Here is a 25,398-nt window from a genome sequence, read left to right on the forward strand (position 1 = left end):
TTTTGTTTGAGCACAATTCTTGGATTGGGAAATAAGATGCAATGCTTCTGGATTAGATTTCTAATCTTTCCAAATTTCCTTCTTATATATCATATTAGCAATAAAGTAGAACACGAGAAATATAATTACCAAACGTTGTAATCACATACTTGGATTATTAAATATTAAATAATCTATTGATAAATCGTTGAAAAAAAAAAGATTGATCGTTTCAATTTTTATATTAATTTCTTCAATCAGATATACATATTTATTTTAATAAAAGAGATTGTGTAATATAAAATTGTCGTGTAATATAACACACCAATTGATTATATTTTATACTGCAAATTTATTATATGTAATACCGATTTCACGTTTCTCTTGCAACCCATTAACATTATTATCTGAATTCAATCGATGCAACAATTTCAAACCGTTCCAACCTTTATAATCCAAAGAGATTAAAACCAGTCTTAAAATTCGTTAGAAGATCGTCAGATTTACGACGTTGATCGAAAGGGAGTTGGACCACAAGCGATGATTCAATTCCGATAATCGATTGGCCTTGAAGACAGACGTTGATCGTCGCGGTCGACCTTCGTGACAGACCTGTTCCTAGTCTCTCGTTCACAAAAGCACCGAAACACAAGCAACGCGAGATCGTTGTTAACGTTATCTCCCTTACCGCACCGCTTGCTCGATGAAATAGTTGATTGCGAAAAGAAATACGTCCTCGAATCGCATCGAGCTGCTTTGATCGACGAACACATCGTCTGAAGTGTCGTGGAGTATATCGAGAATATTGGTGAATCGATTATTGAACATTTATTTCGGGAGTGATATTTCTTTTTAAAGGAGTTATTATGGCGGATCGTATTATGGTTTCGATATTCGAATTCTTTTTTAAAAATTGGAAAGTTAGGATATTCAAAAAATCGAAAAGAGATTGAAATTAAAAAATCTTTAAGATTTGAAGACACAAAATGAAATTTCATGGAACGAGAATTAATACGAGAATACTGATGAAACTCGCCAGTTAACATTCATTACAAGTGATTAATTTTATATGTATACGCGAAAATGGAAATGAAGTCGATATCACGTCATGGATAGACAGAAGGGTGAAAGAGAGGGGGCGCATCCTATTGGAATATCATGTTGGCAAAACGGCCGTCAGAAACAAGAGACCGGATTAATGCTGCTTATTAATGATATATCATTTCCTCCCTTGATGCCTTTGTTTCGCTCGCGGTCTCCCCCATTGAAACTACCTTTCACCGCTTCCGGCCACATGAAAGCGATATTTCTTTTCCTATCTTATTAATTTTAATCTTGTACGGATATCCAGTTACTTCTGTTGAAAAATCGCATCGAAAACAACATCTTTCAACATCGTACAAGGGCAATTTAATCACTATCTGATCCCGAGCTCCAAGATGTTCAGAGCATATATATGATTGATCGTGAAAAGTCCGTTTCGACTGCCACGATTCACGATGAAATTCTAAAGGCGGCTGCTACTATTACTACTAGTACTCGTGTCAGATTCTTCCAGACATATTCCGTTTCACCGAACAATCGATGCTTTAAGATACTTGCGAATCCGATACCTATACAAATATTGTTGCGTACACAGAGTGGAGGATCTCCGGGAAGCGAATCTCTGCCCTCGTTCAAGAGGCGGAACAAGGAAGAAATTCTAGGAATTCCTGTCGACCGGAAATATTGATTTCATCAAGAGTAATTCTTCTAGGAAGTTGCATCATCCGGATAGAGATAACGTCAATTTCATTCAATTCGATTTATTATAAGCGTAAGTGTTATTATTAATTTACACGGAAATATCGTAACTAGGCTCAACTAGGGAACTCGATAGAATAAATTATTGTTTTAACGGGTTTTGCGTTCGAAACGCAGATGCAACGTTATGACGAGTTGCGTTAAGATCCATTTGTACGATTGCAACAAGTTGGAACTGTTTTGGCGTTCAATCCGTTGCTGCAAACAGGTATAGAAAATGGATCGAGCGAGTCGAATGAATGGGAGTTTACATCGATGCAAGTATGCAGGATAAATCGAGCGTGGATGATGCAAGAGTTGTGAAAATTAGATGCTTAAGAATTTGAAATCATGTACTCTTTGATTTTTGAACTTCATAAATTTGATGTTTCGCATACGGTGCAAACTGTTTAAATATTTGAAATTATCAGGGAATATATATATATATATATAATATAAGAGATCATAAATATAATAAAAATTCTTCCTGTCAAATGTGATTTGAATAATAATAAAGAATTCGGGTGAAATAAAATGTTTTGAAATTTCATACGTAGAATTTTTGTGCTTTACAACTCGACAAATCGATTAAAATTTCAAAATTTTTAAAAATTCGATATTGGAATTTTTATTTTTTCCCTATCTTGAAATTTTTCCATGTTTCAAGTACAATGTCGTTATTAAGTATAAAATCGATTGACTTTACGTGTCGTGGGTGTGTTCTAAAGTAACGTTACATCGACGAAACGAAGCATAGCGTTCGGATTTTTGATGTTTGACAGGAACCCGAAGCGAAATTGGAACGTCGACCAAACAAACTGGAAATGAATTTACATGCTTCGCAAATAAAACACTGATTGACCGGTCGTTCAGACACGGATTGATCAGCGTTATTTAATTAACGGGGCTCGAATCGTGGGAATGGGACTTAACGCGACCTCCAACTCCACTGGCTGACGCCAGGGCTGTCGAGTAAAATCGATTTCGATGGCCAAAGATTCTACCGTTTCGTTTAAAAACTATACTCCGGTCAAATTTAAAAAATTAAATTAATCGAAATTAAGATTTCAACAAATCATTATTTGTTTTTACTGACAATATTACGTTTGCATTACTAAAATAAAACCTGTAATTTAATATTTAACGTTGACTATAAAATAAAAATTAGGATAACAACGCAAAGTGGAAAATTCCAAACGATTCTTATTTTATTGTTAAAAAATAGAAAAACATAAATAATGGAGAATAAAAAAAGCGAAGCCTTGAGAAACCACCCTCGCATCTGCTTCCATCCTATTTGGTTCGTGAAGAAAGAAAGCATCGAGCAAAAAATCAACATGGAGACATATGGAGAGAGAATGAAAAATACGAAAAACATAACCGAAAGGAAAAGAAATTTTTGCAATTGTCACGTAGAAATGGTATCGACGGGGGAAAAGTGCGTAAGGAAAATCGAGCTGCCGTATTAGAAAGAGAAAGGACGAGAAGGTGAAGACGTGACGCGGGCAAGCGAGAAAGAGAAAGAGCGAGAGAGAAAGAACACCGCGCGGCTCCCTCCTGAGATGACATCTCCCCGTGACCTTGGAACGGAGACTGACCTTGACCGTGTCAACCCCCACCAAGCCGGTCTAACGCGTCCCGGCTGCTCCCCCTCCACTGAATTGGCCACCCCACAGCACCCAGAGTCGCGTCGTATTACGCGAATGCGATGTTGCTCGGTGCTAGTGGTGCTGGCTGCTGCTGCTGCTGCGGCTGCGGGCATCGTTGCTGCATCGACCGGCCGCAGCACAGACTGCCAGCCCCCTCGTCTTTCACCCCTCGACTCCCTGGCAAACCCGTCATGACCCTCCCGTCCCACCCCTTGAATTGCCGCCAAGCAGCTCGCTGCCGGCGGATCGCGTCCCACCGCCCTTTTCATTCTGTATACCTATATAAACGTCTATCCGTGTTTGTGGTGAAAGTCGAGAGGAATTGTCGCGTAAATGATGTCCGCGAATACCCACCATGGAATATATATATATATATATATATATATATATATATATATATATATACGTGTATCATTTATCCTGGATGTTCATAGAGATTAGAGAAACTGTCACTGTGTAGGGAGTAGTGTATTTGATCGAGAATTTTGGTATTAGTTAGAAATTGCATCGCGTGATCCATCCGTTTGCAATGCTATCGTATGTTTTTTGAAAAGGTTCGCTACCCATATCAAGGATGCGCGAACATGAAGCGCACCGTACGGAAGGAAGGAAGGAAGGAAGGGACGATATTATACGTTTGGTCGTTTTTCAAACCTCCCCTGTTCGGTCCGCTTTCTATTTCGTACGATATTGAATATCTTGAATGAAACTATACTCGTTGAAGAGGTTTTGAATCAAAGTTTAGAATTATCGCGATAAGAACTCTTTGCAAATAAAAACGAAGTAGTTTCATCGCGGCAAAAGTTTTTAACGGATTTATAGTCACATGGAACGACGTACCGATTAGTCGCATTTTTCATAAGGAATATTTTCCGGAGCAAGTGAATATGTATGCAAGCGGGAGAAAAAAGGGGAAAAACATGCTTTTACCGCGGAGAAGTCAGTCTCCTTCCACTCTTCTATCATTTGAGCTGCTTCGAAACCGCTCTCAGCGTCCCGCCACTCTTTTTCCCGCCCCTTTGCTCCTTTCTCTTCCCTGCTAACCGAGATCCCATCTTTTCTCTCGCTTGCACACCAAGCTAGCCCCACTAACACCCATCCGCGTGGAACGCCGCTGTTCCAGAGGAACCCTTTCCCAGCGATAATGTAGGTGAAAATATAGGGTGACGCGATACAAGGCGTACTTCTTTTTTGCGAATTATTTTGCCATTTGAGAAGTATTGATTCGACGAAAAAGAATTTATTTTCAAGTTGTTCAAAATTTTTCGTTAAAAAATGTATAATTTCAAAGAAGACCGTCGATGTTTAGGATGATTAATAAAATTTTTTTTTATTTAGAAGAAAAAATTGTTTAATTCGTAAAATCATTATTATTAATTTTGGAATAATTTGGAAATATATAATGGATAATTTAATTGCTAAACATGAATTCTTTTTAACGAGAGATATTCATTTTTTAAATCTTGTGAAAATATAATACATTGTACAAGTGTATTAAGTATTCTTAACACAAAAAAAAAAAATTCCTTTTTTAAGCTTACATTTGGCACGTATGCTTTGGCATATGGTATCAATGACGCATAATTCTGGCACGCGTATCAATTTCTAAATGACCTTCAATGCATAAACTTCCTGTATTGATAAATAACAGTCTCATAAAAGTCAAAAGTATATATCACCATTTTAATTTTTTATTATAAATAAAAAAATTTAAATCATATTAAAAAAAAAATAAATTCTTAAAGAAAATATAAAAGTGCATATTAATGTTATTGTACAAAAACAAGTTAATAAATAGTAACGATAAGTGAATAAAAAGTAGCACGTAAATACAGTCCTTTTTAATTAACTTTTTAACGATCTTAATGAAAAGATTTCGATTTATGGAATCAATATTTACTAAAATATATTTGACAATAAATATGGGTGAAAGAAATATCGGTAACGAATCCTATATCAGAGTTCAAGGTGATAAAGAAGAATAAAGTTGCATTGTCACAAAGCATTGCCTTTCAAATTGAAAGAAATGTTAAACATGCTCGACCCTTGCGTCTTTTTTTTTAGAAAAAAAATCATATTGACAAACATTTTCTATTTTATCTTTATGTAGTACTACGCAGAAAATCATTATATTGAAATATTGAAAATTTAGAAAAAACAAAATAATAAATTTTTGACAAATATTTATATTAATATTAGATATTTGAATATTAATCAATCTTTTAATAATTAAATATATATTATATTATTAAATTGTCATGATTGGTTAATATGATTTTATATATATTGCTTTTTTTTTTAATTTAAATTTTAAATATCCCGCCATTGTAGAAGACAAGACGATTGATGAATGATTAGCATAATTTAGTATATTCCAAATATACTATATTATATGTAATATGTATGTCAATGAACAAATATTGAATTATAGACTTTATTCTTGTGCCAATTAATTAATCAATCAATTAAGTTTTCTAGAAATTTGTGTATAAAAATTAGTATTTAAATCAAACAGTCACGCCATGTGCTTCCCGGCAACTTCCGTCGAGAGAACAAATGTCGACAAAACGTTCTTTCTTTAATGGTTAAAAATTCGATAACAATGCAATGTATTTTATCCTAACAGTGATTATAAATAAACGAAAGTATAAAATGCGTTTCAGACTTACCCCTGTCAAACTTCTTCCCTTCTGGATCGATGTCTTTTACGTTGAAAATATCCTCGAACAGCACACCCGCCATTTTAGACACTTCTGATGTTGCTGCCCTCTAGTAGAGAATGTTAAATTTACCTCTGAAAATGTAATTTTAAATGACTGTAGTTCAAAAATGCATAATATTCGTAACTTAAAATTTATGAAATGCATATAGTATGAAATATATCGATGTACAATTTTTATTTCCTTTTCAAGGATAATATTTTTTTAAATGCTTATGTTGAAATAAAAGATTGATATTATTTTAAGACGTATATCTGAAAATATCTGAAATAGTTGATATTTTTATGATTATAGTCATAAATATTTTATTTTATGCAAAATATATTTTATTTTTTGAAATAATATTGGTAATTTTTTGAAATTTTTTATTGATAAAAGAATCATGATAGTGAATAATAAAGTAATTTTTTTGTATTTCTAGTAAAACATCAATACAATTAGGAAGTAATGTTGTTTATTAGATTTAAGACTCAGATAACCTTGAACTCGATTTGTAACAATTAAGAGGGAGCCACTATACAGGTTTACAGTTTTTACGCAGTAAAATTATCCTTTTACGCAGCTTAAGAGGGTCCTATCATGATATATGTATAGCAATAAGTCTCGACATTGATATAACGCGTTACGTAAAATTAGGCATTTCATAATGTTGCACAATCATCAGAAAATTTGCAAAAAATTAAATACGAAAGATTATACAAAAAGTATATCAAATACAACAAAAAACAATTTTATATTTGACAGATTTTTCTAATTTATTTTTACACTGAATATAATTTTAAATATATAATATACTATATTCTCTCATTTATAAACTGCAAAGTATATGTGCTTTTAAAAGATTTTCATTTTCAGAAAATATTCATAATATATTGAATATTTTAACGTGTAATATTTTACATTGTTGAATTATATAATTTATTATATAATTATCAGAAAAAATAAAATAATTTTACCTTTTTTAAATAATTTCTTTATAACCAATAAGATTTCAACAATTTTTTTGTTCCTTCGACTTAGAATAGAGGTCAACACAAATTGGGATGACAATGTAGCGTCATCTACCATGATTATTTGAAACAATATCTACCAAATAAAATATGGCGGTCCTATGGATGCTTCCACAAAGAGCAAATAAAAAGATAATTTATTTTTCTGATATTTTTCGTTATTTAATATGAGTGATGAAGAAGATGTTCTTCTTAACGAAGATAAAGATCAGGTAAATGTTTGTATTATTATATTTCTTTATTATTTTATGAACTGCATATAAATTAATTGCTCATATATAAATAGGTTATATTTATATTCATGAAAAAATAAAAAACATAATTAAAATTTAAATTCTATAAATGAATATGTTTTTATTAATTAGGATCAAATTAGGTCGGAACTTTCACAAATGAGTTTTGAAGATTTACAAAAACTCAAAGAAAAATTAGGTAGTAAAATATATAAAGAAACGTTGTTTGGTCCACGAAAAGTTAAAAAAATTAATTTCAAACGGGAAAATAAAAATAGACCTCGTGAAGAGTCTGCAAAAAAACCTGTTTCTCGATTCAGAGAAATAATACATGTGAAGAAAAATATTCCAAGAGATCCTCGATTTGATAGTTTGTGTGGTACATTTGATCAAAAGCGTTTCAAAAGAGCTTATGGATTTATTACAGAAATGAAAGAAAATGACCTAAAAGAATTGAGAAAGCAATTAAATGATACTAAGGATCCAAAAAAGATAAAAAAAATTAAATATCTTATTCAACGATTGGAAAATCAATTACACGAAGAGAAAAGAAAACAGGAGGAAGAAGAAAAGAAATATCAAGAAAAGAAAGAGCTTATTGAGATCATCAAACGTGGTGAAAAACCTGTATTTAAAAAGAAATGTAAGAAGATGTAAAAGATATAATACGATATAGTAAATATAATTTTACTTAATGTCTTAATATTAAAAAATTTTTTTTTCTGTTATAGCGGAAAAACGATTTTTGAATTTAGTTTCTCAATATGAGGAATTGAAAAATAGAGGTAAATTGAAAAAACATATTCAACGATTGCGTAAAAAAAATCTACATAGGGATAGACAAAAATTGACATCAGCCGAACTTGAATGAAAGAACACAAAAGTATTTGTGAAATTAAAATTTATACAAATGAAATATGATTGGAATAATTACAGATATATAAGCATAATAAATGCTACAACAGTTAGAATTGATTGTTTTTCATTCATCTAATCATCCTGCATCATAACTAATAATTTTGCGCTGAAAGTACTAATCAGGAAGATAGGATAAAGAGTGCTTTATTAATTATGTATTTTTTATTTAACATCAAAAGTAATGACACTTGGGTTGGACAATGTCTCTCGTTTCTTCCTTAATATAATTCACGTGTGAAAACAGAACTTACAGAATAATCAATATGAAAGGAATCGTCAATCAGAAGAGATAGTTTGGTAGAGCGGTGTACAATTTTTTTTCATTTATCTCTGAGCGTGTACGTGTGTATATTTCTCTCTATGTCGCATGTGTTTCACGGCATGTGTGGTGTGTATGTGTGTGAATGTGTATCATATATGCGGCGCTAAAACGAAAAACAGAAAAAGAGTATGAGACCCGCACGCAAAAGACGGTCCGTTTAAACCGACCATCTTCTTGTGGGTCATCGTTCATGCGCGATCCATTTGTCCGTCTGCAATTATTTAAAATATGTACAATATTAATAAAACATCATTCATTTTTTGTTTATATTTTAATCATTCAATGATTCTGTCGTGATGTGGCGGGCTGTGCAGGGGCGACGTTTCACAGAATTCTCGTGACACTGTTCTTCGTTATTATTTTATGCACTTTTTTACCTCTTCTTTTAATTCATTTCTTTTATTTTCAGATTTTTAGTTTTGATTCGAATGTTTCACTGCCAATTGTATTGTTCGATTAACGGCAACAGAAAAGCGAAGAATCCGTTATATTAAAAAACACACGTTCTCTCGCCCACATTCACGCGTTTCTTTTTCTCCCGCTCTTTTACGCCGATTCACGCGAAAAAACAGTTTTGCGACAATTGCATTATTTCTGACATTGATCGAAGTTATTCGTTTGCAGAACACGAAAAGATTTGCGACTTTGTGTGCCGAGGATTGTCTTTTCCTAAGAATCCGCGGATTTAGTAAAAGAGAGGAAAAAAAAAACGATGACGTCGCCGAAATGAAGAAATACAATATGGCCGCAAATCTATCCGCGTAACCGGAAACGTAGCGAAAATTAGGTAAGGGAAAAAAACACGGTTTCGCACGAAAAGGATCACTAAAGATGTACATATGTCTAAATATGACACGGTTTCAAGAAAAAAAACAAAAAAAGGAAAAAAACCAATGTATCACGCGTACAGAACGAAGCAAAAGCGGATTCTCTCATTTGTGTCCCGCTCAGTCCGCCGCAAGATATTGTGGTCTTAGACCGAATTTTTCCTCTTATCATCACTTTTCCTCGATTTTCTATTTTCTCTCTCTCGCTCTCGCGCTCTCTCTTTCTCTCTCCTTACTCTCGTCGTCGTCGTTATACTCTTCATATCTTCATCTTTGTTCTCTTTTTTTTTTTGTTCGCTTATACGTACTTTGTTTTTTTCTTCAACAACACGATCTAGACTAAACCATATATAATAATTACATCTAATAATATCTTATTGTAACATGTATTATATTATAATTATTATTATTATATTATTAATGTTTAAATTATTAGCCTAAAGTAAAGAGGCGCACGACGGCAAAGCATTTTTTGGGCTCCTACGCCCCCCGGGCACGGAACACCCTGTCGACAAACCACGGATCGTTCGATCCAGCATTTAACTCGGGAGCGATTTTATAGAAACAAATGGGCCAATGCATCATCCCCCCTCTCGTTTTATATATATTTATATATATATACCTTCCTATAACTTTTCTATCAGCATATCTTCTTTTTCTTAGATCATATTTCTCTTCTTTTATTCGCGTCCTATTTTGAAACACGGGGATCCGCCGAAGGCAATCTATTTTCCTTTTTTTTTTTTTCCCTCCATTTTGGTTCGATTTCGTTGTGACAGGAATGATCGATTTTTCTAATAACACACACACGGAGCTATCGGTATACACTATCCCGCAACGCGAAACCAAGAAACATTATGACAACGTAATTAACTGGCTTAATATTGAACAGCTCTTTGTTTTCCAACAGCTAGCACTGATGATTGATTTTTTTTTTTTTTCAACTGATTTGTCTTCTTCTTCCGCTTGCTGGAAGAAGAAAATTAGGGACGTTTTTTTTTTTTTAAATATTATCATTTTGTTTAATTTTTATTGGGGGTCTAATTCAAGTCCGAGTTCGACGAGCAACGCAACGGTACACTGCTGCCCTCTTTCCGTTTCTCTCCCTCACTTTTTCTTTCTTTTTCCTTTTAAAAAGTTGTCGGTTGGATTCGAATTGACGATCCATGTGTCTCAAAAACGATAAAGCTTCACCTGTTCCATCGAATTTCTCGATTGAATTCATATTTCAACATTATTTATGTTTATAAATGGGTTCAAATGATTCGACCAGCCTTTCGCGCGCACAACAGAGAAAAATCATCGGAAGGGCTGGAGGAAAATTGTAACCCTTGGAATATAATTTTTTATATTCGCGAATAAATCGAAATTCAATGGAATTGGCGAGTGAAGAACGTGTTACGCGTGTACGGCACCTCGAGAACACCTCGATTATTGAACACTTAGGGTAGTTTTGGGGCCAGGGCCGCCGAGTGAGCGTCACCCTTTGTCTACCTGAATCCTCGACCGGTCCATTCGTCTTGATTCGTGCGGAACAGTGGAACCAGAGAACGTGGGGTACCCATCGAGGCTGTTCGTTGATTTCCAATATCGTCGGAACCACATGGCGATGATAAACTTTGACAACGAGTTTGTCATTACCTACGCTCCGCCCCGGTTTTCCGCTTAAAACGAAGCGCCCTCTTCACCGACGTTGCCAGCGCATGCGCGCATGTACACACCGAAAAATCGCGAAAGCGAGCAACAAGGATTAAAACTGACGTAAGCAAAGAGAAACGAAAACAGATTTTTTTTGTATGCGTTTGTTTTTTCACATTTAAGAAACTCGAAACAAGCCCTGACATGATCGCACGTCTCGGATCGTCCCGGCCCGAAAAGTCGCGTGGCAGGTATTTTAAGTCACCTTCGTTTATCGTTTTTTTGTTTTACATTTTTTTTTTTTTTTGTGTTGTTGTTGGTGGTTTGTTGTTGCTCCTAAAAAAAATTCCAAAGGGCGTTGTTTCGATACTGTCACACACATACACACGACAGACCACGGGTTGGTGGTACAGGGCGTCCTGCGTTCGGGGGTCAATATGATTTATAGCGAGCTGTCCCGCTGGCGTTTTTAAACCTATGAAGAAACTAAGAGAATGAATTTATATCTTTTTTTTCCTTTACTTTTAGTTTCGCCTAAGTAAGAATGTTTTTTTTTTTTTTTCCATTTGTCTGTCTTATTTCTCATTTTCATTCTTCTGTGCTTCTCCTATGTCGTTACCATCCTCTACTAGCATTTTTAATATCCTGTTATCTCGACTATCGTAGCGCCTTCACCCAGGAAACTACAAGGCCCCGGAGCGGCGTAGCTATTTAAAATTCTCGCTCTTATTAATGTCTATTTATTTCCCGTTTTTCTTTTTCAATCAATAACTTCGTAATTCATTTATCCAGTTTTGTCAATAGTATTGTGGCACGCAGTTCATCTAATTCAACGGTTACCAAAACTGTGACCGCCGCTTTACCATTTTGTAGCGCGCAACTTAAATAACACATATATCTTCTTTATTCTTACTATTTCTGTCCTCTTCTTGTTTATCTAGTTTCCTTTGTATCTTTTCTTGGTAGTGATTCAATTGATAGGTACTCATCATACTGTCTGTTTGCCTTTATTCCCCGTGTTCGCCCCCGCGCATCTAATATTTTTTTCATTCTTTTCTTTACAGTTCCTTCCTGGCTTGTTCTTCCTTCGCGTAACGATTCTCACATAGAGATTCACAAACTACTAAAATATTTATACGATGCGAGTTCTGATCTCGATAGCTACTCAGATTTGATTTTAAAGATTCGAACCGAATTTACTTGTAATAAGAATAATAATGAGTACTGAATAACGCGTTTTCATTACTTTTGCATACTTATTTTTCTTATGCTCTTCTTTATTTAAATTTCTTATTTATTCTCTTTCTCTTTTATCCTCTCTCCCTCTTTGGCGCGTTGTGAATAACTTCTTTCTAGGGCGTGCCAATCTAGCGTACTGAATTTCTCGTTTTATTTTATTTTATTTTATTTTATTTTTCTTTAATTAACAATTAAGAAGTTTCTATTTAAGAATGTAGGTGTCACGAGACGTCTATATGTAAATACGTTTCTTTCATGTATGTCGATTGCGAATGATATTCTCGTTATTGATTTTTAAACTTCTGCATCAGTGTAACATTTATAATACCGCTCTTATTTATTTATTTATTTATTATTTTTTTTTATACCGTGACTACATTGCATTTTTTAATTTTTTTTTTTTTTTAAACTCTTAACAAGGGCGTGCCAATCTAGCGCAGTGATCTTTGCTCCTTTTACTTAACGGGATGCCTATATGAATATTTTTTTTTTTTTCTCTGATATCACAAGACGTCTACGGAATGCTCCACGATGCTAATTATCCGCTTTTTTTTTTTTTTTTTTTTCTAAAAGGTTCATCCATGTCGTACACCCGTCGACGTTCATACGGACGTGCGCGTTATCCGACGATTTGTCGCCACTCTTTGTATCCCTCGATTTCCAAAAAGATACACGGGTGTCCTCTGCCAATACTTGTACCTTCCTTTCACAGTTATCCTCATCTTCTTGGTGATACCGTCCTACGCCATATTTTTCCTCTCTTTTGATACTCGTGCTTAGGCCCTACTACAGACATCCTTTTTTTCTTTTTTTTTTTTTTCTTTTTTTTCCCTTACTCGTTCGATCGCCGATAATCCAATGGCAGCACCAACCCCTATAACCCTCGTGAATCGTATCAAACGTTGTGTGTACCCGGAAGCTCGAAGTCTTCCCGACGACGTTGCTCGTAGAACCCTTTTTTCTCTTCGTCGATCCCTTCGATGTTTCTCGAACGACAATCTCTGTTTAATGATACACCGGCACGCGCGTGCAAGCAACTCGCAGAGCCAGAACGACGAACGCATTTTGTTCTTTCTCATGCACATCGTTTTCTCGTCTCTCTTCCTATTTTATTTATTTATTTTTTTTTTTTTTCATTTTATATTTTGTTTTTCTTTTTTTTGTACTTCACACACCGTGTGTAACGAGAGTGCTCGTAAGCCACTTTTTCTACTCCCACGCGAAGCATTTTTTTTTTTTTATTTATATATATATATATTTTTTTTTAAATTTCTTCAATGAAACAAGACTGCAAGACACTCTATACTGTAATTATTATGGCGATGATCGTTCGACGATTCGGCTCGGCTGATGCGAATTGTCCCCATCTGAATATATCTCGTTATTATTTCGCGACAGTTAAACCCGAATAGCACGCCCCATGATAAAATATGTATACATGTGTGTGTGTCTCTGTGTGTGTGTGTGTATGTGTCTGTGTGTGTGTGTATATATAACGTGAGTGATTTTTTAACGTTTTCTTTTTTTTTTTTTATCCATTGTTCGGTTGTATCTCTTTTTTTTTTTTCTTTTTTTCAAGTTTTATTTCGTTTTTTTTTTTTTCTTTACTTAGTTTCTCGGTGTATATCTGCGTGGGTAATATGCATATTTCACTCTCTCTCTTTCTCTCATCATTCTCTCTGCATCTCTCGCTCTTGTAACTCTTGCGCGCGCGCTCTGCGTGTATGATTAAATTTTCCTTCGCGTCTAATAGTAAGTTTCTTGCTCGAGCCAGCCTCCTGGATTCCGGCGGAGGTAGAATCGTCTCGTCTCGTCGTAGATGAAGATGGCGAACATGAAGGGAAGGGCGGGCAACCACCAAACGAATCTGAAACACACCACCAATGTGATACCTGTTCCTTTCGTTATGATATTTTATATATATATATATTTAATTTCTTCTTTTATATCGAAGAATACGCGTTTACTGGAAGAGAAATTGTTTTTTTGTTCTCTTATGGAAGCAAGATTCGTCGAACAAAAAATAGACAGAGCTCACTTGAGAGGGAACATGCGGAGACCCTTGTCCATGCCGGGTGTGTAGCTTAGGAACGCGGCGAGGGCGGTCTCGAATATTAAACCAAAGTTGAGGGCCCAGTTTCTCATTCCTTGGTGGATGATGGAATTACGTCGCGTCTTACATACGATCAAATCGGCCCATTGAACGATAACGATCGAAACGAAGAAGGCTGTGTGGCAGGTAAATTCGAGCGTTTTACGATCCCTGTACGTCTGAAGAAAGGGAAGAGAAAAACATTGATGATGAGATACCATTTTTCTTCTTTTTCGTAGAAAAAAGTTAAACATTGGAGAACTTTCGTGGGGAAAATTTGTTCGAAAATTATTTTTCAAATCGAATGGGGGAATTAATTTACCCATTCCTGGCCGTAGCTGTCACGAAGATCGTTGATTGCCTTCGAGTCCCATTGTTTTCGAATGCCGAAGAGATGCAGCGGCAGGAATCCGTTCTCAGCCATGATCACGAAGTAGACGAAGAAACCGGCGGCTGCCTGGATCATACCGATCTGACCATACGCCATCGAAATAAGCCTGTGCATAGAGAATCGAATTTAGACGATTGTCGGAGGATGGATTTTGCGACGAGGTTCTGACTTTCAAGGAATTCTTTCCCATCTAGATCTTGAAAATTAAAAAAGAAGAAAACATTTAAAAAACAAAATATTCAAATAGAAATGCAAATTTCTATATTTAGCTAGAGACTATTTACGAGTTAGTCTATCAGGGAGAACGATCTAAAGAAGAAAGGATCTATCTAATTAGGATATTTAGCCGCTTTACTACTTTCATTAAAATATATATTTTTAAACATATTTTCTTTCTCAACTATTGGAAACTCTTTGAAAGTCAGACGAAGCACTGTATACGTGTATGCCACTAATCATCTAAGTTCGCCTCTAACAGCCTAAGGTGGTGTTAATAACTAAACTACGGAAGCCGTAGTCACCTAGGATTGAAATGCGGATTACTTACCGAATGTAGGCGGAAACACGATCGATTCTTGACACTGAGGCATGCCACACAAAGCACACACACATTTCACATTTCACTGGATGCATGGCCAAGCCTCACGGTGCACGATTTGGGGGGAAAAAAAAAAAAAAAAAAAATGATCGAGCAAAGAATACGTGCAAAGTGTACATGCAAAATTCGCTCGGTCGAACCGTGAGATTTGGCGTTAATTTAATTAGTAAACGTATCGAAGCAGCGACAAGTATCTTCATTAGTATCTGTGTGTTTTAATTGAATCGTGGAGTTGAACAATGGATTAATCGTTTCTAGAAATTTTTAAAAATTTATCGTTGGCGGACTATTATTATTATTGTTATACCTTCAACTCATTTCTCGTCCTTTGATTTTTCAACTGAATAGAAAATACCTTTTTCGAGTTATTACTTTAAAACTTCAAATTGATTAATTTTATTTGCATTAACTATTCTCGGTTAAAAAAGGCAGAGATTACTTCTCTTCCACGTGACTTTTCCATCAATCTCAATGTTTTCGAATTAATTATTTTAAATTGCTCTAAATTTTTTTTCAAACAGAAATGACCAACTCCACACTGATCGACTCCACAATAACCATAAGCGGCATTCCCGGCATGCAACAGGCCGCGCGTGTCACGCATTATCATCAGTCAGTTGTTAGCTTGGTAAGGCGTTGCAGATCGAGTAATAGTAGTATGATAATAATAGTTAAAAAAAAGAAAAAAAAAAAAAAAAAGAAAGAAAACTAAAAATCATATAGAATCGCGTGTAAAGCGCGCTGCCAATGGCTCGATACGAATCGGTAAGAATCAGGAGAATAGAGAAAACAGAGCGGGCGTAAGAAAAAGGCGTCGAAGACTATGGAAATAAAAATTACAAGCTGTTAGTGACCCACTATCTCTCGTTCGTATTATTACGGTTTCACGTGACAGCCTTGTAGCGTAATCGATTCGTTAATTTTTAGCTTAAACGCTGCTGCTCTCTATAATAAGGCCGTGCTGTATTTGTGTCATTAATTATTAATATTTGTATCGTTAAGTTAGTACAAATATATATCGCTAAGTTCAAAGCAGCTCAGCTGTTGCTCGCTCTTTTTTACTTTTTCCATTCGTTTTCTCTCTACTATTCTATATTTTCTTCTTTTTCTATCGTATCTTTTTTTCTTTTTTTCTAGTACACTTTCTAAGCTCCAGCTTTAGTATCGCACACATACGTAGTGCAAACGTTATAAAAATGTGTGGTTTGGAGAAAAAAAAATGAAAAAAAAATAAGCTGCTCGGACCGTAAACGGTCTTTCAATTAGGCGCAAGACGAATCTTAGGCGGTTAGTCTCGTTTCGAATCGTTTGGAATGTATATTTTTTTTTATTTTTTTTTCACTAAGTGTGGCTAAAAGCATTCGGCATTCCCAACATTGTTATTTTCCTAGATTATAGATACTTGCTTGTGCTATCAACTAATCAACTAGTTTTCCTAGAGACTTTGTGTTTCTTAAGCCTTTGAAGGCGTAGAGTGTCAACCGAGACTCTTTCAGAATTTTTTTCTTCTTTCTGTAATTTTCTTTATACACTTTTTTTTTCTTTTCATCGTATATAAATATGTATACGATATTTTTTTGAATTTCTTGTGACAAATCTCTCGTTCGGATATTTAATAATTTAGATTAGGGAAAAAAAAAAAAAAATTAAGATTAAAATTTTTCCAACTTAATTGATCTTTTTCAAATTATTCCAAGAAGAAATTGGTTCTCGATCAAATTGGATACTTGTTAACACACCACCGTGTTAAATTTTTCTGAAAACGATTTTTTACGATATTTTCTTTCCGTTTTGCTTTCCTTCTTTCGAACGGAGTGCAGACGAAAGTGCACACAATAAAAACGATATAAAAAAGAAGAACACTTCATCATTGTCGCGTGCAGTAATAAACAAAATAAAGATCAAGCGAGTGACCATCGAGACAATGAGAGATCTGTAGTTCAGAAAACAAAATGTACGATTCCGACATTTCAGTAGACACTCTGTCAATGAAGTGTAACAATCATGTGTCGTGTGTGTGTGCGCGTACGTGTGCGTGCACGCACACGTACGCGTCGAGTACGATGCGCGAAATAGATCGAATATGACGTACGATTGATTCGGCAAAATTTTCATTATTCAATAATTTGAACAATAGTTTCGAAATAAATATGGATAACCATTAATCTGAGAACGTGAACTGTTTAAAAATTCGTCAGAGATGTTCCATGCGAAGAATCACTTATTAAATAATAGAAAATCATTAGCTAATCTTAATTTATTAGAGAATTCAATAATGTTTAAATAAAAATATTCAATTAAAAACTGACGAGTTTTTAAGATTGTCATTCTTAAAAATAACATAGAAAATCAAAGTTCCACGATTTATCTCGGACATCCCCAATAAAAATTCTAAAATCGCTTTTTTAAAAATTTCCAATCGACGTCTCGTCCAAATAAAAAAAGTTAAAAAAAAAAAAAAAAAAGAACAAACTACGTCTCCCAAAATAATCATTAAGAAATCATTCGATCATTTCCAATCCGCATCATATCGGATCGATGGAAAATTTGCATCTTAACATTTTCATATAATAAATTCATTTCACGATTGAAAAATATTCTTAATTCTAAATTAAATTCATACTTGGCCAATTTTAAATTATCACGTAAGTAAAAACCAATAGATAAAAAATCGCTACAAATTATAACGATATACATATTGCACCAAATTAATCTATCTTTCCGTTCACGAAACCGATATCACTTTTCCACCGATCCAATGTGTATACGTACTCTCTGTATAAGTGTGTCACGCTTGTCTCTATGTACGTTGCGTGTACGTGTCGTGTTATTAACGTGTCATGGCGTCTGCAGCATGGATGTGAGTGCATGGAATTTTTCTGCTAGGTAGTAGTAGTAGTAGTAGTAGTATATATTGGTTTCTCTGGTGGGTAGTTGGGAGACCCACCTTCGGTTGACAAGATTGTCTCTGTAAGGATCGCGGGGCTGCCGTTTCATAATGTCCGACTCCGGTGCCTCGTAAGCTAGCGAGATGGCCGGCACCTGCCATCCACCATTGATTAGAAAAAAAATACGTGTACCAGGCACCCCGTACACCGTACAAGATAGTATAGATAATAATATATATATATATATGTACATGTATGCATATTTACATTATATTTACAAGATTTAAATTGTGCGCCGGTGCATTCAAAAGAGTCAGGAATCGTCACGTGACCTGGATTGGAACAAACATGGCCGACCAGAGAAAGAGATATATATATAGGTTAGAATCTTCTTTTATCTTTGGATTTTCCATTTTGGCCCCTTCTTTTCACGTTTCATCCAAAAGAAAATTAATGAGAAATCGAGGAACTTTTCTTTTGGAGGAAAATACGGTAACTGAATATTGTTTAATATTCGTACAATTATCGTATAATTTTATCTATTCATTTTTTCCACGGGAGAATTGTGAAGAAATTTTATCAATCATCGCGAAATTTACCAGATCTGATTAATCTGTATTATTATAAAAATATTGATAATGTTATTATTATTTCAGTTTCTTTTTTTCCAAATTCCCTACTCTTTCGTGCACCCCGAGTAAAATTCAAGCTTCATTTTTGTTAGTATCTTCAGGCACGTGATCCCTCGACGCACAGAGAGACTGATTTGTTAAAAAAATTCGCTTTTAAATTTTTAAATATTTTATACATGGAAAGATAATTTAAACGTAGTTTAATCTTTAAAAAAAACGGACGATTTCAATTCGAAAGACGATCAGTTTTTCAAAAAGAATGATAAGGACAGGCTCTCTAACGCACGAGGGATCGACAAACAACCTTGTTCCTCCCCTGTTATCATATAGAAATGCAGATCGGGTCGGGTTGAGGGTCGAGGCGACGATTAGCAAGAAATTTTCGTTCGGTAAAAAAGGTAGGTATTCTCATAATAATATAAAAAATATATATATATTCTTGTTCGGCGGTCGTTAGAAAGTTGCCAGTCGCAGAAGTGGTAGAAGGCAGCGGCGGTAGGCACAGCGCATTACAGAATAAAATGTGAGAGGACTGTAAAGAATAAAAAACTGCAAAGAAGAAATCATGACGCCTAAAAAAATGTACAAAGTGTGCTATATCTTTTTTTCTTTTTTTTTTTCCTTTTTTTTTTTTTTTTTTTTTCTTCTTGAGAGAGTCGACTTTTAATGTCGTTCGTCCCGATTCCATATTTTTTTTTTTTTTTATCTTTCTCATGATAACATTCTCTTCACTTTCGTATATTATTTTTTGCATCAGTACGATATATTTTTTTTTTCCCCTCAATGTCCGTTTTGCTTTTTTCAGTTCCGTTACGTTCGTTGAAGTATGCGTCTTATGCATGGATCATTACTCGTGATGGAAAGTAAAAAAAAAAAAAAAAAAAAAATAAAATAAAATAAAATACTAGGTAAATATATAGGTTGAACAATGATATATAAAATACAGAAGTAGCAGCGGCACAGCTGTGTGAAAAAAAAAATATATATATATATATATGTATATATAAAAGATAGTAATGATAGTATAAAAAATTCCCGTAGCTACTTTTTTAATGATAGTAATAATAGTAATAATAGTAAATACTAGTTAACTAGTAGTAAATATGCTGGTGGTGTGTGATCACGGTGGCGTAAAATAATAATAAATAATAAAAAAAAAAAAAAAAAAAAAGAAAAATAGTCGTAACAAGAGAAGAGAATAGTGTGTTTAAGGTGAACAATCATGAGAAAGGATCAATATATCGAGAGATAATGTGGATAATGATATCGATCATGATGATGATAATGATGATGATCAGAGAAAGGGGGTCAACGATAATTGCTAATAATACCGATGATAACGATGACAGTGATGATGATAGATTAATAACGATAATAATGATAATTATCAAGGGGATGAATAAATATGCAATATATATAGATATATAGATAATATATAATAACGACTGATCTATATAGACGGTTATATACAAATTAGAATTATTTAGAGATTCAACTAATTGCTCTCAGAAGCGATCTCTATAATTAAACTTTCTCATAATATCTTAACACGTTTTATAACGTAACTTTCTTTTTTTTTAAATAAAATTGCAATATACTTTACGATTAAATCGAGAATCGTCAAGAAATAATAATTGCAAGTTGGCAAAATTATTTTTCGAATTTCGTTACCATACTTTATTCGAATTTAAACGTGTTAAAACTTATTGGAGACTTAGAGGTCGCTTCTTTCAACGAGACTCATCGACTATTAAAAGTATCGATTAAGTTCGTGATTTGATTAAAAAAAAATATCGAGTTTTTTCAAAAGACACAATCCATGGAGAACGATTACAACGAAACTGTTCTGCATCGGTCCACGCGATTCAACCGATTCTATATATATTTTTTTATACGTGTGCTTTCTCCGTGTAAACTTGTTCACCTTCTGTCACGTATGATGTCCGTTTTTGATTCGAGATCGAACAAACAAAAATAAATCACAAGCATTCTTTAGAATTAATTAATTTATTATGTGAATATATGTATATATATATATATATATATATATATATATATATATATATGTGAATGTTCGAGAACCATCGTCCTTGTAAAAAATAATATTAATCGATTAATTGGAAAAAAAGGAATATGATACATCAGGTTATTGGATGAAGCAGCAATAAGAAAAAAAAAAAAAAAAGAAAAATGAACAAGGAAAAAAAATGAAGAGGAAAAAAAAAAACGATTGAGATCCTTGAGTTTTCAACGAGGCAGAGCAACGACAAACTTGGCTTGTTGCGTAAAAGGCAGCCAGAGATAATGAAGGAAGAGATACACAAGACGATAAGGTTAAAAATACTTGAAAGAAATGCTAAAAAAAAAAAAAAAAAAAAAGAAAAAAAATATCAATGGCGTAATAAAATTGAAAAAAATACACGAAATAAAGTGAATCTCGCTAAATATGAAAATAATGCGATGATAATGATGGTGTCGTATCGGAAGTCAACGATCGGTGGAAAGTCATTTTCTATTTATCCGAATTGTGAACGATCCGAAGGAAAAATATATATATATATATATGAAAATCGAGGAGAGATGAAAATCTACATTTAGGGACCTCGATACGTCATCATTGATGGAATTACTTTTTTTTTTTTTAAAAGTCAAAGAAGTGCGATGAAAACGAGGAGGGATAAAAAAAAAAAAAAAAAAGAAGAAGAAGAAGAAGAGCTTGATGAAGGGCCAACATGGCGGATGGTCGACGGTGGCGACACAAGTTTTGAAACAAGAATAAGAGGGACAAGAATAATATCGGAGAAAAAGCCGAGCTTGGAAAAAAACGAAGTAGAGAAATAGATTCAATAGAGAAATAGAGAGAAGAGATATAGATATAGATAGATAAAGAGAAAGAGAGTGATCGGCTTACCTTTGGCATTTAACGAAATGACACACTAATTACTAGCGAAGATCATCTTTATGGAAGCGACTGTTTGACTGGCAATTACAATATCTTTCTTTTCTTTCCGTGTTCGTTCGAAAGAAGAGGAAATATCATCGAAAAGAGGAAGTTGCTCGATTGCTCGTTCCACGATTGTTTATTTAAAAAAAATTTCTTCGATTTTTTTCTTTTCTTTTTTTTTTTTAAATATATTTCATATTTAATTTTTGACACATGATTTTTCGTAATCCGTTCCACGCATTTATTTTCTTTTTAAAGAGATTCTTTTGTAAAAATATTTTTTTTTTATAAAATACACAATGGAATATCCAATGGATAATCAAATGAATAAATTTGTGACGTTTCTGGTGAAACTTCTGGTTTGATCGAAAAATCGACATACACGGCTAGTCGTGGACGAGCAAACGTCATCGATCAAGATTTACAATCCATCTTTAGAGCAAATATTCGACCAGGCTCTCGAAACAAGAGAGGATAACGGAAAAAGAGTGAGAGAAAGAGAGAAAGAGAGAAAGAGAGGGAGAGAGAAAGAGAGAAAGATAAAGAAACAGAGAGATAGAATATATTAAAAGTTGAGATAATAAAGCTCTAAAGTGTGTAATACCCAATTATCAAAATGCCCTGAAGTGTTATACCTTCGTGCACCATTCTCCGTTACCTTGTTAGATCATCGATCATTTATCATCCCCTAGCGTGTCTGAGTCCCTTGACCAAAAGGCATCGAACAAATTAAACCCACAGCCTTTGCCGTTCGACCAACAAACGCTTACAAAGCGAAACAGAAGTGATAGAAAAAGAAATAGAGGAATGAATGTATATACATATATATCAAACAAACAAAAAAAAAAAAAAAAAAGTTGAACAGAAACCATATTGTATAATATATATATATATCGGAATTTTATCTTTTTTTTTTTTTTTTTTTTTTTAAATTCGCATTTTCGAGAAGCTTCAGCGAAAGCTTTCCTTTCTCTTATGATAAGGAAAAAAGCGTATCGATCGTTTGGACAGTTGTTCAAATACGAGACAAGATTTCTATTTATCCATATTTTACATCCGATCTCTTTAATGCGATGCGTCAGTTGAAAAGTGGCATTCACTCGGACTAGGACTAGTACTAGTAACTGTTAATCGTTCACGTCTCGTTAGCACGTTAAAGTTTCGTTTTTCAAACAAACACGATGGACGACGTCGTATCATCAATTCGATCAAAACAACATTTTTCGAAAGAAAAGAAAAGAAAAAAAAAAGAGAGAGAAATAAAAAGCACGGAGGGGGGGGGGGGAAAGATACAACATCCAACAATTTTTACACACGGACGAAATCAGGCTAGGGATTAATTTGTACACGAGAGAGAAAGAAAGAGAGACAGAGAGAGAGATAGAGAAAGAGATAGTTAGAAAGATAGAGGAAGAGAGAGAGAGAGATATATATATATAGAGAGAGAGAAATTCGTTGTCACCTCGTTACCACAGTTACCACGAAGGTCTCTGCCTGTGACGAGACAACGAGTATATTTTCTTTTTAACGATCTTGCAGAATATTGAGAAACGTGTCGTGAAAAATCTCTGTGCCTGTTATATGTATCCCTTTTGTTTTAATTTTTTTTTTTTTTTTTTTTCTTTTTTTCGTCTTAAAGTACTTCGAGAACGAGTATATACGAGACAGAACGAACTAGCTACTGTACAATAACCATAGGAATAAGTAAGAAGTGTATACGACCAATAGACAGGTAATGGAGATCTTTGTGATCTTTCGTGATTCCTGATACTGTCGATTGCACACAAATATATTTCTTTCGATTCTTTTTTTTTTTTTTTTTTTTTAGATCTACGTTCTTACGTTATTACATGATTACTAAAAAAAAAAAAAAAAAAAAAATAACAACGATAGAAACTTGTTAGTAAATATCTAATATATCTAACTTCATCAGAAAGAAGGGAAAACTTCAAGAATCAAGAGAGATCACGTGTCACCAATTACGCTTTCTGACCATAAAAAGTCGATCATGGTGTAAAGTAGTAATAGTATTTGTATAGTAGTTGCAGTAGTAGTAGTAGTAGTAGTAGTAGCAGTAGTAGTAGTAGTAGTAGTAGCAGTAACGGTAGCAGTAGTAAGTATAGTAGAGTATCTTTCTTTTTTTTTCTTTTTTCTTTTTTTTTTCTTTTGTATCTTTTTTGGTCAAGATTCGGTTTATGTTTGTTGATGTGTTACCTTTCGTTAACTAGCTTGTCAGTGAAGGGGTTTCGTGGATGTCGCTTCATAATATCGCTCTCTGCCTCCTCGTAGGCAAGTGAGATGGCTGGCACCTGACGTCACATTATCAATCAAGGCTCAAGTAACAACGCCAACAGTTAGAACATGATGATGAGTATCGTTTTCTCGCTGACCCGCGATACAAGGATGCTGATTAATTTCCAATTTCCATTTCGGGCTGAAGAAATGGTGAATCGATGAGAGAAGAAGCGGAAAAATTGCAAAGGAAGAATTTCTATTCTTCTTCTGGTGAAAGAAAGGTCTGTTCGTTGAAATTGAATCAGCATTCTTGCGACCAGTGAGTATAATATGATGAGAAACGCAGAAAAGGTAAGCAAAAAATCAAAACTGAGAGAACTAAATCGATCGGAGCAACGAGGCGGGATGGTGTCGAGGGATGAAGGGATTCGTGTGGATCTTTCGTGTCGATCATCGTTTCGACGATCCTTCCAAATTCCGTCCAATTCTCTTCTTCAAACAATTGACATATAACCGCGTAAAATCGTGAAATCGAAGCTGGAAGAAATGTAATTACATCTGAAATCACGAGTATTCTCATTCTAATTCGAGATCCGGAACAATCGCTATAAAAAATAAATATATATTCTTCTTAAACGAAAAAAACAACTTTTTCAAGATAATAAGAAACGAAAGGAAACGTAGAAAAAGGAAAAAACGGATCTCGATCAGGAGGAGGATCCTCGCGTTGATAGAAGATTAAATGTAAAAAATTATCTCCTTTAATTCTTCCCATAATCTGTTCCCACGCAAAGGACGCATCACCACCTAATGGCCACCTAAATAAAGGTTAATTAAAAAAGAGTTACAACAAATTCGTGATGAGACTAGCTTTTCCAATCGTGCCTCCTACAGGTCTGAGGATCTGGCGTACTGCGATTACCCAGGGGAGCTCTATCTAAACAACAATTGTGCTTCGAAAAGCTATATCTTTTCCTCGAAGGGAAAGAGAAACCTTTCGTTGACGAGGTTGTCACGGTACGGATCACGAGGCCTTCTCTTCATTATATCCGACTCGGCATGCTCGTACGCCAACGAAATAGCCGGCACCTGCCAATCATGGTGTTTTAAACGGTACAATAATCGAACATCCAGCCCCGAACGAACATCGCTGAAAATCTTGGAAATCTTATCCTCGTTCGAGATGTCTCGAATCGGCTTGAAAAAAAAAACAAGAAAAAAAAAAAAAAAATACCGATCGAAACGCTCGAAAAACTGTGGTTGGAGGAGCGTGTGTTCGAGGATGAATTCGATTTCGCGAG

The 25,398-nt window shown here is 34.4% G+C and overlaps 3 protein-coding genes across 11 annotated transcripts in view; 1 reads left to right on the forward strand and 2 right to left on the reverse strand.

Annotated features, from left to right (window-relative positions):
• The window catches only part of Rpb8 (DNA-directed RNA polymerases I, II, and III subunit Rpb8), a 59,442-nt gene extending 52,240 nt beyond the window's left edge, over window positions 1-7,202 (reverse strand). The window contains exons 1-2 of the mRNA XM_003696196.4: window positions 7,087-7,202; window positions 6,080-6,204 (exon numbers count right to left, since the gene is read on the reverse strand). Coding sequence (XP_003696244.1) covers window positions 6,080-6,152 — 73 coding nt within the window. The 5' untranslated portion in view covers window positions 6,153-6,204; window positions 7,087-7,202. The remainder of the gene's footprint in view (window positions 1-6,079; window positions 6,205-7,086) is intronic.
• Window positions 7,140-8,344, forward strand: LOC100868344 (ribosomal RNA processing protein 36 homolog). The gene is made up of 3 exons (XM_003696201.4): window positions 7,140-7,352; window positions 7,506-8,016; window positions 8,105-8,344. The coding sequence occupies exons 1-3, from the start codon at window positions 7,308-7,310 to the stop codon at window positions 8,242-8,244; spliced, it is 696 nt and encodes a 231-aa protein (XP_003696249.2). The 5' UTR covers window positions 7,140-7,307; the 3' UTR covers window positions 8,245-8,344.
• A 90-nt stretch (window positions 8,345-8,434) lies between these two features.
• Window positions 8,435-25,398, reverse strand: part of Atpalpha (sodium/potassium-transporting ATPase subunit alpha) — a 118,684-nt gene continuing 101,720 nt past the window's right edge. For 5 of the 9 annotated variants that reach the window (XM_012490247.3, XM_012490250.3, XM_012490251.3 and 2 more), the window contains 4 exons: window positions 18,346-18,440; window positions 14,732-14,906; window positions 14,356-14,588; window positions 8,435-14,184 (listed from right to left, as the gene is read on the reverse strand). In XM_012490247.3, the coding sequence (XP_012345701.1) occupies window positions 14,064-14,184; window positions 14,356-14,588; window positions 14,732-14,906; window positions 18,346-18,440 (624 nt within the window). In that variant the 3' untranslated portion in view covers window positions 8,435-14,063. Of the gene's footprint in view, window positions 14,185-14,355; window positions 14,589-14,731; window positions 14,907-18,345; window positions 18,441-24,076; window positions 24,172-25,091; window positions 25,187-25,398 lie in introns of all 9 variants that reach the window. The other 4 variants (XM_012490248.3, XM_086904901.1, XM_086904900.1 and 1 more) reach the window with 3 other exon arrangements.

Source organism: Apis florea, unplaced genomic scaffold (assembly GCF_048593485.1).
Source record: "Apis florea isolate Af1SG1 unplaced genomic scaffold, ASM4859348v1 contig_2350_pilon, whole genome shotgun sequence".
NCBI lineage: Eukaryota > Metazoa > Arthropoda > Insecta > Hymenoptera > Apidae > Apis > Apis florea.